The sequence below is a fragment of the Gigantopelta aegis genome, unplaced genomic scaffold (genome assembly GCF_016097555.1).
Source record: "Gigantopelta aegis isolate Gae_Host unplaced genomic scaffold, Gae_host_genome ctg5374_pilon_pilon:::debris, whole genome shotgun sequence".
NCBI classification, from domain to species: domain Eukaryota; kingdom Metazoa; phylum Mollusca; class Gastropoda; order Neomphalida; family Peltospiridae; genus Gigantopelta; species Gigantopelta aegis.
Genome location: NW_024534378.1, coordinates 4,400 through 20,189, shown reverse-complemented (window position 1 = coordinate 20,189; position 15,790 = coordinate 4,400). Strand labels below are relative to the sequence as shown.

General features: G+C 38.5%; 1 protein-coding gene across 2 annotated transcripts; it reads left to right on the top strand.

Annotated features, from left to right (window-relative positions):
• Window positions 1-4,282: 4,282 nt before the first annotated feature.
• On the top strand, window positions 4,283-15,443 carry LOC121366348 (stimulator of interferon genes protein-like). Of its 2 annotated transcripts, none has more exons than XM_041490831.1 (4): window positions 4,283-4,493; window positions 9,689-10,164; window positions 12,580-12,630; window positions 13,444-15,443. In XM_041490831.1, exons 2-4 carry the CDS (start codon window positions 9,825-9,827, stop codon window positions 13,638-13,640), a joined length of 588 nt encoding a protein of 195 aa, XP_041346765.1. In that variant the 5' UTR covers window positions 4,283-4,493; window positions 9,689-9,824; the 3' UTR covers window positions 13,641-15,443. The 2 variants fall into 2 exon arrangements, with proteins under 2 accessions (XP_041346765.1, XP_041346764.1); XM_041490830.1 differs by having other exon boundaries at window positions 4,284-4,493; window positions 9,593-10,164.
• The last annotated feature ends 347 nt before the right edge of the window (window positions 15,444-15,790 follow it).

The window sequence follows — 15,790 nt, the reverse complement described above, 5'->3', positions numbered from 1 at the left end:
TTGGCTTTTTCTACTCACTCTCTCTCTCTCTCTCTCTCTCTCTCTCTCTCTCTCTCTCTCTCTCTTTGTGTGTGTGTGTGTGTGTTTTATGTGTGTGTGTGTTTGTTTTTATGTGTGTTTGGTGTGTGTTTGTGTGTGTGTGTGTGTTTATGTGTGTGTGTGTGTGTGTGTGTGTGTGTGTGTGTGTGTGTGTGTGTGTGTGTGTGTGTTTATGGTGTGTGTGTGTTTATGGGTGTGTGTGTGTGTTTATGTGTGTGTGTTTATGTGTGTGTGTGTGTGTTTATGTGTGTGTTTGTGTGTCTGTGTGTGTGTGTGTTTATGTGTGTGTGTGTGTGTGTATGTGTGTTTATGTGTGTGTGTGTGTGTTTTATGTGTGTGTGTGTTTATGTGTTTGTTTGTGTGTGTGGTGTGTGTGTGTGTGTGTGTGTGTGTGTGTGTCTGTGTGTCTCACTCTCCCATTCACTGTGTTTCTATTATATTGTATACTAGTATTATATTTGTATTTCATTACACAAATATTATCTTGTCATTCATAAAATCACAAGTTTCAGTAGATAGTTTAATGTTTTACAGACCAGTTATATAAACCATATTATTTTACAATTATTTTAGCTTTTTAATAATATTTATTTGAATTTATTTTGATTTTATATCTTTTTTTCCAGCAAATTCAAGATGATGATGATGATCAAACCCTTTTACTCAGCAGTGAAGCATATGTATCTACTCCAGAGCTGTATCACAGAAGCCCACACATGCATAACGATGACACATCTTTGAAAAGGACTATGGGAGGTGTTGAAGGAATGCAGGAACGTGACACATCTCTGAAGGAAGTGGGTTTGTGTCAAGCAGTGCATGAAGCAGATACACATGTGAAGGAAGTCGTTGACTGGAGTTTGTCAGCACATACCTCAGAAACAGTTTTGAAGGAGGGTAATGGCTGGTTGCAATCAGTGCAGGGAACTGACACATCTAAAAGGGAACAAAGTGACTGGAGTCAGACAATGCACAATTCTGACCCATCTCAGATGGAAGAGATTGGGAGAAATCAGTCTATGCATGATGTGGATACCATTCTGAAGGAAATGATTGGTAGAAACCAACCAATGCATGGAGAGAACACTGTTCTGAAGGAAGTAATAGTCAGTAATGAACCAATCATTGAAGAGGACACTGTGCTGAAGGAAGTGATTGACAGCAACCAACCAATGCGTGAAGAGATCACTGTTTTGAAGGAAGTGATTGACAGAAATCAATCAATTCATGAAGATGAAACATTCTTGAAGGAAATGTTTGACAGAAGTCAACTATTGCTTGATGATGATACATCTCTGAAGCAAGTGGTTGACAGAAATCAACCAATGCATAAAGATGAAATATAAGGAAATAGTTGACAGAAATCAACTAATGCATGAAGAGGACACGTTTTGAAGGATACGGCTGATGAGTGAGCCAAGAAACGAAGAAGCTGACTCATCTCTTGACACAAGATATGGGGCGAGAATGAATCAGATTCTAAGTCGCCATAGAGCTTACAAACAGTTGTAAATTTACAAGTTGAACGCATACATTGTAACTAAATGAGATGATCTAAGAGCACATATTGTTTGTAAAGTATTAATATATATTAATATTTTTCAAAATTATCAAAACCTGGTATCTCGTGCAGTTCAGTGACACTTATTGTACATTCTTGTTATTTCCCGTTGTACACATATTACTACAAGGTCACATTTCTCTTTAAAGAGTAACCCCCCCCCCCCCCCCCCCCTCTCTCTCTCTCTCTCTCTCTCTCTCTCTCTCTCTCTCTCTCTCTCTCTCTCTCTCTCTCTCTCACACACACACAGAATATATGCACATAAAATGTAAGCTTATAGGTATATGCAGGATGTAACTTGTTTTGGGGGTCCTACTCTATATAAATAAACATTTTTTTTTTTACTTGAACCCTTTCGCACACGAGACTGTGCCCCATGAGTTAGTTGATTCACGCCCTAGGCCGGTGTTTATTCTGTTCACTGATTCATGTTTTTTATAGCCTTATGTCAAGTTACTTGCACTAGTATTAAGCTTCATGTACAATGTAAATTTGCCATTCTAACCTTCCCAAGATAATGCCGATATAAATTAAGACTGTAACCAATTATTCTGTACATTAATATACAACAACGCAAATGGATGATATTTTATTGCAGGGGTGCAAAAATTACTCGCCCGCTCTCCAAATGCGAGTAAAAATTCTGACGGACGAGTTAAAAAATACCACCAGTCCGACGGGCGATCCGTCTTTTTGATTTTGTTTGCCACGTGATGTTGATCACTTACCAGGTGTTCTTAATAATGTTTTGTCAATATATCTATTTATGTAATTTGAGGTGAAAACACTGGATATTATAATATTATTAATAATATATATTATTATCCTATAGACTGGCGGACTAGTAGAAATTATTGCGGGTTAGTAAATTTTAGTTGGTTCTGATCCGGTGGGCTAGTGAAATATGTTCCATTTCTCCATTCCTGGATTCGTTTTATATATGCGCATGTATATACATGTATGTATGTATGTATGTATGAATGTATGTATGTATGTATGTATGTATGTATGTATGTATGTATGTATGTATGTATGTATGTATGTATGTATGTAATATATGTTATATGTGCCGGTTGTGGGTAGGGTTTGTTTAGTTAGTTTTTGTTTTGTTTGTATCTGTTTTTTACTATGTTTATTCTGGATGAAACTCAAATAAAATGTTTATATGTCTGTGTGGTGGTAGGTGTTTATGAATTAAGAATTTTAAAAATGAACGATGGGGTAGGGAGGTTTGTTTTTCTCAAATTCGAGATATAGGTATTTATAGCTCCTTTGCAGGACTAATAGGCATATGAAACAAGAGGGAATTTTAAAATGAAATATGGGTAGGGAGGTTTGTTTTTCTTAAATTCGAGATATAGGTATTTATAGCTCTTTTGCAGGACTAATAGGCATATGAAACGAGGGAATTTTAAAATGAATGATGGGGTAGGGAGGTTTGTTTTTCTCAAATTCGAGATATAGGTATTTATATCTGTTTGCATACGGGCATAATATGAAGCGAGAGGGGAGAGGCCACTGTTCACTATCTGTCAAGATGATGCCATGCTCCCAGTTGCAAATCAACATACACTGGTACAGTGTAGCTGGCACCAGATGATTTTTTAAACGGCGCTTCAGTGTTATACTTTGAAACACACAAAAAAAAAACTATTTTCTTATACTAGTATTGTGGGCTGTTTTCCTAGGGTAAAGAACGAGAACTGGGTGATAGCGCATGCTGTTACAGACGTTTGCAGACAACATCAAACTATTCGTATAAAAATAACAGTTCGGCAGATTATAAGGGCAATACTTTTTTGTGGGTAGACGTCCCCATTCCCCATTGGAGCCGGGACGTAGCCCAGTGGTAAAGCGCACGCCTGATGCGCGGTCGGTCTAGGATCGATCCCCGTCTATGGGCCCATTGGGCTATTTCTCGTTTCAGCCAGTGCATCACGACTGGTATATCAAAGGCCGTGGTATGTGTTATCCTTTCTGTGGGATGGTGCATATAAAAGATCCTTTGCTACTAATGGAAAAAAGTAGCGGGTTTCCTCTCTATGACTGTGTCAGAATGACCGAATGTTTTACATCCAATAGCCGATGATTAATAAATCAATGTGCTCTAGTGGTGTCGCTAAACAAAACGAACCATTCCCCATTGCTACGGGCCTAGGTGTAACACTAGCTGGCTAATATGTGAAATCGGTCCTGCAAGAATCAGGGGCCTACCCCCTCTCCCCTTTCACTTTAGACTCAAAACATTTACTTTTTTAGGAAGGGGAATCCGACTATATAATATATAAACTTAAAAATACCCCCCCCCCCCCCACACACACACACACACACTTACTCTCAAACACACACACACGTTAAAGTTAAAGTTTGTTTTGTTTAATAACACCACTAGAGCACATTAATTTATTAATCATCGGCTATTGGATGTCAAACATGTTAATTCTGACATATAGTCTTAGAAAAGAAACATGTTATTTCTGACATATAGTCTTAGAAAAGAAACATGTTATTTCTGACGTATAGTCTTAGAAAAGAAACTTGCTACATTTTTCCATCAGTAACAAGGACTCTTTTTTTTTTTATATGCACCATCCTACAGACAGGATCGCACAAACCACGGGCTTTGATATACCAGTTATTGTGCTTTACATAAAATGCATTAGTTGTATGGGTCTGGAAATAGCCCAACGAGTCAATCGGTAGACCTTTGATACTTTACTAAGCGTCATCGTAACGCCCAAAGCTAAAAATAGATACGATGGAAAATCCCAGTTACTAAGTAGTAATTTTATTTTCTTTCTTCTGAAGGTCTTTACATTTTATGCAATTTAGAAACTCATGTTTGCATACAAAAAAGGATAACTTACAAGGAATAATCTTGTTGTAAAAAAAGGTACGTCATGTATTTATTTATTATTATGCACATTAGGAATAGTTCATGCTTATTTCTGTCAAGTACCGTTAATGCCCCAAATTCCGTTAGGGTAATGGCAAAATCGTGAATTCATAGTATGATACGTATGGAATGAATATTCTACATTTTGAATTTAGGGTACGTGGTCAAATAATATTTCAATTAGTGTATTAAAAAATAAACAATCTGAACGTATAAAACGAATTTATTCTTGTAAACAGAAGTTTAATTTTGTCGAGTAAACACGGATATGTCATGCGTAAAATTCCGTTATAGCGCATGCTTTGGGAAAATACATTTTTTTTGTGTATGCGCGTTTTACATTTTCAGTCTTTAATATCATTATATATTATTCTGAAACAGTAGATGAACCCTTTGATTAATCGGGTTGTTTTTTTTAGTTTGTTTTGCAACGAGCAGTCCGTTCTCGTGTTTCCCCATGATCGCTAGTAGTCCCGAGGGATGTAAAAAGTGACTTAATGTACCCTGTGCACTAGATCGCTAGCGAACTTTGATGTCAGTAGTACTGTTACAGCTAGGCTATATGTTGATGTCGGTAAACAGTTTGTCAAAATATCAATTTTGTAATGAACTTATTCTTTTTTTTTTTTAAACAATATACACACAATATGAGCATGAGAAAAAAACCCATCCTGCCGCAACAGTCAAGAGTCAGGATTTCTTTTTCTTTTAACCGAAGCTAGGGTCGCGCGCTCTCTCTCTCTCTCTCTCTCTCTCTCTCTCTCTCTCTCTCTCTCTCTCTCTCTCTCTCTCCCCATTTTATAACCTTATGTGCACGAGTATTTATATGCGTAGGCGGTTCGGCCTTTTTCTTTTAACCGAAGCTAGGGTCGCTCTCTCTCTCTCTCTCTCTCTCTCTCTCTCTCTCTCTCTCTCTCTCTCTCTCTCTCTCTCTCTCTCTCTCTCTCTCCCCATTTTATAACCTTATGTGCACGAGTATTTATATGCGTAGGCGGTTCGGCCTTAGGTTTTGTGTAGGGCCGGTGTCGCGAAATATATTCGCCCCCCTAGAAAATCGCCGGCCGGCGGATTTATTTCTCGCCCCCCTCCAAATATTTTCGCCCCCCCCCCCCCCCTATATAATGTGTTATATATAGGACGATGATCTATTTCTACCATAGTCCATACGCATACAAATTATGTGCTGTCTTTAATAGTCATCGAAAAAAGAGAGAAATATCCTTATTTATTACATATCCATTCAATCTTAGTATAGTAATAAAGACCATTCCGATCCGTGCAATTAAAAAATCTTTTTATTGAACATATGTCCAATAAAAGCCTGAACTATTTTTGGGGGAATCCCCCATATTATTGTTTGAGAGTTAGCTCCCTTGAATGTTTATTATTATTTTATTAATTTTAAAATAAATAAATAAACTAAAGAAGAAATGTAATAAATACAGAACTTCACATACGTTTTTTTCGTTCCTATTTATTGCACTTGTTTATTGTGCGCAAGAATATATACCACTCGACCGCTACGCGGTCTCGTGCTATATATTATTCTTGCGCACAATAAACTCGTGCAATAAATAGGAACGAAAAAAAACGTATGTGAAGTTCTGTGTATATATTACACTTTTTGGAAACAGTTCTCAAGCGAATTACTCTCTAATTATACAACATTACATTAGAAGAATACCCTCTATTTTACCTTTAGTTTACACTGTCTATGATTATAATTAATTTCTATCTATAGTATAGAGACTATAGACGATATTTTATTTCTTTATTTCATTAGTGAATGCAGTGCCCCGATTTCCTCCATAAGGTATTCATACGTCATGCATTTTAAAACATTTCAGAAAGACATTAATCCATGGATATGATTTGAATAAAAACATATACTCTCCGTCAAATATATAAAACTCAGATAATATGTTTCGCTTGTAGTGACGACTTCTATTGTAAACTGAATTATATAATTATAGGGGTCACTTTATTATCCATTATACAAGTGATTCTACTGATGTAGTGGCGTATATTTAGGAGAGTTTTGGGCTATCCTGGCAGTGTACTTATCTAATATGATGATGTATATACAATTAAACAATACTCATGGAATTATACTTATACATGTACGCTGTAAAATATCATCTAAGAACATCATTTTAGTAGCGTTATAACAGATATAAAATGTTTAGTACCACCACATTAAGACAGGTGTTTACTGTTTGCAGAAAGGAAACAAACAATTCTTGAAGAAGTATCTAGCTATAAACTTTCATTATATTTGCTTACAAATATTTGACAATTCAAATGCATAATTAATAGGCTACATTATTCCAGTAACTGAAGTTGGATGTGTGCGTGTGTATGTGCGTGTGTTTATCTTTGCGAGGGTCTGTATCATATGTGTATATGTATGTATATGTGCGTGTGTGTGTCTATGTATGTGTGTGTGCGCGTGTGTGGCATGCTCACGTTTAAAAAACATAACAGTGATATAAATATGTTCAACAATAATTTACCTGAATATTGTTCATTAAATGACAGAATAACTAAAAATGAGTAAGGGGCGAATATTTTATGGGGGTGATTCTATTTCGTGGGTCGGGGAGATTCTATTTCAAGGGGGGAGGTTTTTTATTTCGAAATAGATTCGCCGGGGGGCGAAAATGTTACGGGGGCGATTCTATTTCGTGACACCGGCCTCCCCTCCCTCCCGACCCTCACCTGGTCACACCAGTGTTTAAAATATGACTGGCAGCCCCTTTCCTCTTAACCTCCCATGGGCTTAATAAATATTGTTTAAGAATTATTATTAATATTAGACCAGCCCATCTAAATTTGCGCCGAAAATATATTATATTAATAATTTATATAGATTAGGAATGTTGATATTTTCCTTTAAGGGCGCAGCCAAAACTTTTTAACCCCAACCTTCCCCTTTTTATACTTTTGATGTTAATATTCAAAATTTCCCCTATTTGTTAGGTTATCCCTGTCCCGAGTCAGACCCCCGATCCTATCGGAGGCCGGACTCGGGATAGGCGTGTTCGAAACCCTAGTGGTATATGGACACGTTAAACAAGTTACTAAGCTAAGCACGAGTATCCATTCAGCTGAAATTTAGTTGTCAGTTTTATTATAAATATTTAGTCTTACCCTGTTTGTTTTATGTATTTAACATTACAAGTATGTTTGGTTTGTTTGGAGCACATTGATTAATTAATCATCGTCTATTGGGTGTCAGAAACGTGGTAATTCTGACTCGTAATCGTCAGAGGAAAACCGCTACATTTTTCCATTAGCAGCAATGTATCTTTTATATGCACTTTCGCACAGACAGGAAAGCAAATAATAATAATAATAATAATTAATTATATATATATATATATATATATATATATATATATATATATACACACACACACACACACAACGCCTAGCTATTTGGTGTCTAACAAACTTTGTTTTGTTTAACGACACCACTAGAGCACATTGATTTATTAATCATCGGCTATTGGATGTCAAACATATGGTAATTTGACAGTCATAGAGAGGAAACCCACTACATTTTTCCATTAGTAGCAAGGGATCTTTTGTATGAACCATCCTACAGACATGATAGCACATACCACGGCTTTTGATATACGAGTCGTGGTGCACTTGCTGGAACGAGAAATAGCCCAATGGGCTAATCGACGGGGATTGATCCTACACCGACCGCGCATCAAGCGAGCGCTTTACCACTGGGCTAGCCCCCCCCCCCCCCCCCCCACACACACACACCCCCACACACCCCGGTGTCTAATATGGCTATTTCAAGACTTAGTCTAGAGAGAAACCCCGTTGTCGCCACTTGCTATTTGTACGGTACCGAAAAATCTGCAAAGAATGTTTTGTATGCACCATCACATAGAAATGATACTACATAGCACGTCCTTTGTTGAGGTAATGGTTGGATTGGGAACGAGGGACGGATCGGGACTAATAATATATGTATGGGTGTAAAATTAACCTTTTAAATTCAACTATCCAGATTTCGAGCAATCCCGGCCCAGGAAAATGGATAGTTGGCCTCTAGCCGCTACAGGTCCACATTATTAGTATCCTACTCGTCTGTCCGTCCATCCTTCCATCTGTCCCCCACATATAGTTCCGGATTTTTAAATTATTATTATAATTATTTGTTGTTGTTGTTTGTTTTTTTTGTGTTTTTTTACAATACCTTGAGATATTAAGCTGACATTTTGTGTATAGCTTTGTGATGTTCCGTTACATAACAAGTTTCGCATTCATGGCAATTTACCTATTACTCACCAGATATTAAAATTCGTTTTCCGGACTTTTGTTTACAATGCCTTGAGATACTGAGATGAAAATGAATGCTTGTTTCTGACTGGTGTTACATGATTCATCCAAGAAGATGGGACGCACTGCCAGAGTACATTTATAGTCCTTACCTGCTAAAGAAAATAAAGTAAAATGGTCAAATAAAATGATAAAACAGCCATTAAAATGGCCAAATTTCATGATTATAATTTTACTTGTATACTTCATTCATTTCAACTTATATTCGTGCTTCTACTGTCTTGGGCATGCACATCAGCTACATGTATCTGGGCTGTCTGCCCAAGACCTTGGCTTAGTGGTTAGTTGTTAGTGAGAGAGAAGTCGGTGTTTTGCGAACCCAGTACCTATCAGCCTTATGTTTATGTCACTACTGAGACCTGTTGCTTTAATGGTATACTTCATTCATTCATTCATTCATTCATTTCAACTTATTTCCGTGCTTATATCCAATTAAGGTTCAAACACGCTGTCCTGGGCACACACCTGAGCTATCTGGGCTGTCTGTCCAGGACAGTAGGTTACTGGTCAACGAGTCTGTGCGTGGTCTTACACCTACCCATTGAATCGTTAAAACGTTCTCTTGATGGGAGCCGGTACAGCCTACGAACCCGATACCTGCCATCCTTATGCTTAAATGTGACTTAAGTGGGGGGGTTTTCAAAATTTGTTAGATGATTAAATTTTATGTGTTAAGTTGTTACATAAATGTTTTAAATAAATTTACATAAAAGCAGTTGTATATATATTTATTTCAGAAACTATTTTTTAAAAACAAAAATCGTTCAATTCCACTACATGATGGCAGATGGGAACGTTAGCGATTGTGAACCTTTGCTTTCCACTTTCGACAGTTTGACTAGCACGGATGATAGCTTCAGTTGTAATTCAGAGTCGCTCCAAGGAAGAAACCCGGCCCTCGCTGTACCTAATGGGAAAACACACCACCTGTTCTTCTCTCATAGTTCTGACGACCAGCAATGGGTTGAGATGTGTATAGAGCGACTGGAACAAGACTATGGGATCAAATGTCTGTGGCCTCCAAGAGATTTCACTCCTGGGAAGCCGATTGTTTCTCTTATTGAAGATGGAATGTCACGTGCCATGAAAATAGTTCTGGTTTTGTCGCCAGAATACATCGACAGTGGCTGGTGTTCCTACGAAAGACACCTGGCGTTTGTTTTGTCTGTCCAAGAGAGACGGAACTGCATCATTCCAGTGATGCTGGAAACCTGCCCCGTACCAGACGTGCTGAGAACCGTCAACTACATCGACGTCACCAAGGGAGAGGATGCTGTTTGCAAAATAAAAGACGCCCTGTACCAGCAATGTAAGTAACTATCCGATATCGTTGACATAGTATTAACAACAATTGCTGAAGGAGATTTGTTGTAGAAGTCGAGAAATTCAAATCAAATTGTTATTTTTTGCACGTAAGCCAACCCACCCCTCTGTTAGAAAATAGGCTGTCACCTATTGTTGGTGCCACAATTCAATTCCACATCAGGGCTAGAAATGTTCCAGAGTACATCCCCCCAAGCAGCCTAAAGTGACAAACCAACTGTGTAGTGGGTGTTGTGCTCAGCCATTTTCTAGGCCTCTTTTTAGACTTGGATCCCGGACTAATACAACAAAAACAACGTGTTCCTAAAACTGTCACACGCAGCGTTTCAAACAAGATATTGAATACGTCATGGATGTGCAGCAATTCCTTACCCTTAACGTAATTCAGAGATATGTGGGAAGGGGTTAACCTGCTAGTTTACAATATAACGGGTTGCGTCTTTGACTACACTCATTCTGCATAAAAAAAAAAAATGTCCTTCTGAGTTTAGTAGGACCCCGCACATGTTTCAAGAACAAGAGTAGTATCAAATTAAATTGCAGGAATGTACTGGCCAGATAGACCGGCTTCAGAATGAGCTGCGTGCCACCCGGATAGGACATTATGTAAAATTTTCTTTTTGTATTCCTCGTTATATACGTTGGCAAAAATGTTTTGGTAAACGGGCTTCTGGTGGTGGGTGTGGCAAATATGAGGTCAAATTAGGGCCCCCTCCTAAAAACAGGGTCAACTACTAATAGCACTATTGCGAGAGCAGGTAATCTGGAGAACTTTTCAAATGATGACAGAAACATGAAACTTTGTGACAGGTCCTGTCACGCGTCTCGCCAATGGCAGACCTGGTCCTATTTAATACGATATTCAAATGTAAGTGCACTTTCAACTTTGATCATTTCAACAATGAATCTACTTATACAATATACAAATAAGAATATTACCACATCCTGCAAGTTGTATTTACATGTGGAAATTGTTAGCAATTATTAGAAATATTATAAACATTTTAATTAGGTTATCCAGTAATATATTTGGAGTGGGGGAAAAACATTTCTTCATTCGTCGGTTTGGGATCGATCCCCGTCAGTGGGCCCATTGGGCTATTTTTCATTCCAGCCAGTGCACCGTGACTGGTACATCAAAGGCCGTGGTATGAAAGCAATTATTGCATTATCGATGCACTTATTTGTTTATACATTATTTGTTGATAAAATTATTACTAAAATATTGGACCACTTTTATTAACCCTTTGCGGCGAGTCCTACAGTTGCGTCTTTCTGTCTTAAAGGTCAAGGTCATATTACTAAAAATAAAAATACGACTTCCCCGTTCCAGCGACTTCATTTTTCATCCGATTTTCATCAAACGTGAAACGTATATGTAGGAATAGGATCATGATCCTTGAACGAGTTCGCATTTGGCCTCTCCCCTTCAAGGGTCAAAGTGTTATCCAAACTTCAATATTTGTTTTACAAATATCAAAATCTGTATCATACAGTTGGATAAGACTTAAACTTAATACCTCTATAATATTGTAAGGCGGTCTTTACAAATTAATGAATTATTATCTACTAGTGACAAAATTGAAAATTTAATATCGGAGCTCTGTGGGCCAATGAGTCTCTTATTACTAGTATCTTATTGGATGTTAATGCGTGTATGACAATTTGTGTTACGTATTCTTAGTACTAGTATTCATACTTTATTTCCAGCCAGTGCAACACCTGCAATTGCCCACTGCAATCGACAATGCCGTGGAGATTGCCGTGGAGCTTTTCTTTCTCCACGGCACTTTATTTGCTGTGGATTATTTTAGAGTTTTTCAAGGCATGTTTTTTTGTTTTGCCGTGGACATTTTATTAATGGCAGGGATTGCAGCCAGTGCACCACGACTGGTACATCAAAGGCCGTGGTATGTGCTATCATGTCTATGAGATGGTGCATAAAAAAGATCCCTTGCTGCTAATCGAAAAGAGTAGCCCATGAAGTGGCGACAGCGGGTTTCCTCCCTCAATATCTGTGTGGTCCTTAGCCATATGTCCGTTGCCATATAACCGTAAATAAAATATGCTGAGTGCGTCCTTAAATAAAACATTTCCTTCCTTATTTCATAATAGGCCTAAAATAATAGTTTTCGGGTTTTAGGACTTTATCGATGCACAATTGTCATTACGATTCTATTCTATGTTGTGAATGTTATACGTCAATACTTTCCCAAAAAATCAAAAACGGGCATTATAATAGTTTGGCTATGCACAAAATCAAAATCCGTGCGTACTTATGACGTAACGTCACGGAGTAGCACCCTTGCATTACGAAGATAATATTATGGTTGCTTTCTGTGTTCTTTCGTTTATTACAGCACATTCCATTTGAGACTGCATACGTGTTTTTTATTTGTAGGTGAACTGAAAGACATTTTACCAAATTTCAATTTGCAACATTATCGAGAAGGTAAGATTTTTACTAAGTGTTATGCGAAGGTAAGATGTTTACTAAGTGTTACTTAATGTTTTTAATTCTATTAACAAAACTCACGTTTTACCTGTTGAACTTGTGCTCGATTAAGTATGATTTGTTTTTTAATTTATGAATATCTATTATTAAATTTTTTGGTTCGAAATTAACTTGATCGCTGGGCGTGCTACATTCTGGTTTTGTGATGATGAAGATTCCACTTAACAAACTAACTGCATTTGTGTTTGTAATTAGTCAACACGTGCATAACCTTGTAACTTTGGGGGGGGGGGGGGGGGGGTAGGGGGGGGGGAAGTTAGTAGGTTTTGCCAATGGAAGTCACTTTCTGTCATTTAGACACACACACACACACACACACACACTTTCTCTCTCTCTCTCTCTCTCTCTCTCTCTCTCTCTCTCTCTCTCTCTCTCTCTCTCTCTCTCATGTTCAACAATGCTGTCTTGAGTACATACCTGAGCTGTCTTGGCCCTTTGTCCAGGGAACTGGGTTAATGGTTAGTTTTGGTTAGTGAGAGCGAAACACAGACGGATGCAGTGTCCTTAACTACTGGCCTTCAGTCCGATGGCACCAATGCCGGTCGTATGTTTTAACCAGACAGTGTGTATGCCACGCAGCAACTGCTGTTCGGCGTATTAGTTCCAGAACAATATTCCGTATCTGTATATATTTGAGATATTTTAAGTTGAGCTTTTCTGTCACTTCAATACAGTGGTAGACAACAGCTTCCTGTGTAGGAAGGAGAGGATAGAAAACAAAATTCTGCATGAATGCTACTTTAATTTCAGAGGTACGTGTAAATGGAATGACCACTTCAAATGAAGCCAAAAAGGAGACACCCTCTAGATTTTCAGGAACAGCCTGGGTTATCCCTGGTCTGTCTCTGTATCAACGTCAACATCTGATAAACATGGGAGCACAAGTAAGAATAATAATTATGTTTATCCAACGTACGAAAACTTACATTTCACGGAAAAGTCTTTAAAATCGGGATCTTTTAAAAAATATATTTTTAAAAACCCCACCCACAACCCAACATCTTTGGGTGTTCGGGAAAGTTCGTGTCAAATGGTATTCTCTGCGAACAGTTTCAAGAACACTGTGCTGGTCATACAAATCAGATGTGTCTCCAGGGGAGGATAATGAGAGCTATAGAGAATAACTGCTTACTGTCTTACTGCTTACAGTGGTGGACAATAGTTTCATGCGTGGGGAGGAGAGGTTAGAAAACAAAATTCTGCATGAATGCTACTTTAATTTCTAGTCGTGCTATATTGACAATACTTATAGTGATTGCACGATAAAAGTTAGCATATTATAGCCCCATTGAGCCAGTGAAACTCGCTTTGGGTTGTAGCGGTTTCCCCTTCTTTCTTCAATATTTCGAACACATGCTTAAAATATACTGAACAGCATTGAAAATGCACCACCAAGAAATGTTTGGATTTCGAAAAGAATACCTGAGCAATAAATGTTTTTGTTGTGAACAGCAACAGATGGATGATTGATAATGACAACAACCAAAAAAGGATGCACAATCATTGATTAGTTTTAATTCATCTACGTATGAAAGACACAATGAAAAGTCAATAGCGCGTATGACCACCATCTGCAGCAAGACAAGCCATGCAACGTCTTCTCATCGACCCGATAAGTCGGTGAATAGTGTTCTGGGGGATAGCATTCCACTCCTGCTGTAGTGCGTTTTCCAGTTCTCTAAGGTTATTCATTTGTGTACGACGTAAGATGCGTTGACCAAGGTAATCCCAAAGGTTGTCTATTGGCAATAAATCAGAGAACAGTGCTGGCCATTTAAGCAAAGGGACATTATTGTTCGCTAGATACTGTGTTGTAACACGTGCTGTGTGCGCTCGGGCGTTGTCTTGCTGAAATGTGTGCATAGCCCGATGCTGATGAAAGAGGGGAACCACGTGATTTTGCAAGACGTTATCCCGGTAGTAAATGGCATTCATTCTCCCACGGCAAACATGTAGTGCTGTTCGGTGATGATAACTGATCCCACCCCACATCATGACACTCCCTCCATCGTTTATAGCCCCAATCAGCATGATTTGCACATTCAATTTACGTTTTCCATGCTATGCATGCAATATGTTGTGTTTTGGTGTTGTGTTTCATGGAGTGTTCAGGAAATCGTTTTTGTAAGTTATTCATCGTCATGCATGGTCCACAAGGTAGTACGGTACTTATTCATTGATATTTGTAATGCTGATATACGCCCCATTCACATTTGTTATTATCAACTGGTGGTGCGTTTTCAATGCTGTTCAGTATATTAGTCTACATGGACGATGATCGATCCTCATCGCTGAGCCCATTAGGCTATTTCTAGTTCCAGCCAGTGCACCACGACTGGTCTAACAAAGGCCGTGGCACGTACTGTCTTGCCTGTGGGATGTTGCATATAAAATATTCCCTTGCTGCTACGCGGAAAGAGTGGGGCCAGCGAGTTTTCTCTCTCTCTCTCTCTCTCTCTCTCTCTCTCTCTCTCTCTCTCTCTCTCTCTCTCTCTCTCTCTCTCTCTCTCTCTCTCTCTCTCTCTCTTTTGAACCTGTACTGGCGTGCTATGACAGTTGCAGTCCTCCTACAGATGGAATGGGAACCTTACATTGTGGTCATGACCAACACTACTTCTACGCACAAAGCACCTGACAGTTAAAGTTTATTTTGTTTAACGACATCATTAGAGCACATTGATTTATTATTCATCGGCTATAGGATGTCAAACATTTGATACCCGCTACATTTGTTCCCTTTAGTAGCAAGGAATTTTTATATGCACCATCCCACAGACATGATAGCACGTACCACGGCCTTTGATATACCAATCGTGGTGAACTGGCTGGAACGAGAAATAGCCCAATGGGCCCACCGACGGGGATCGATCCTAGACTGACGGCGCATCTGTCGATCGTCCTAAGACTGGGCTACGTCCCGCCCTCTTTTCGAGGGTGAAGTCCCTTTAGATATCACACCATTATTGTTTTCACACAGCCGAGCATACAAAGTAAAGTTTGTTTTGTTTAACGACACCGCTAGAGCACATTGATTTCTTAATCATCGGCTATTGGATGTCAAACATTTGGTAATTTTGACAGTCTGAGAGAGAAAACC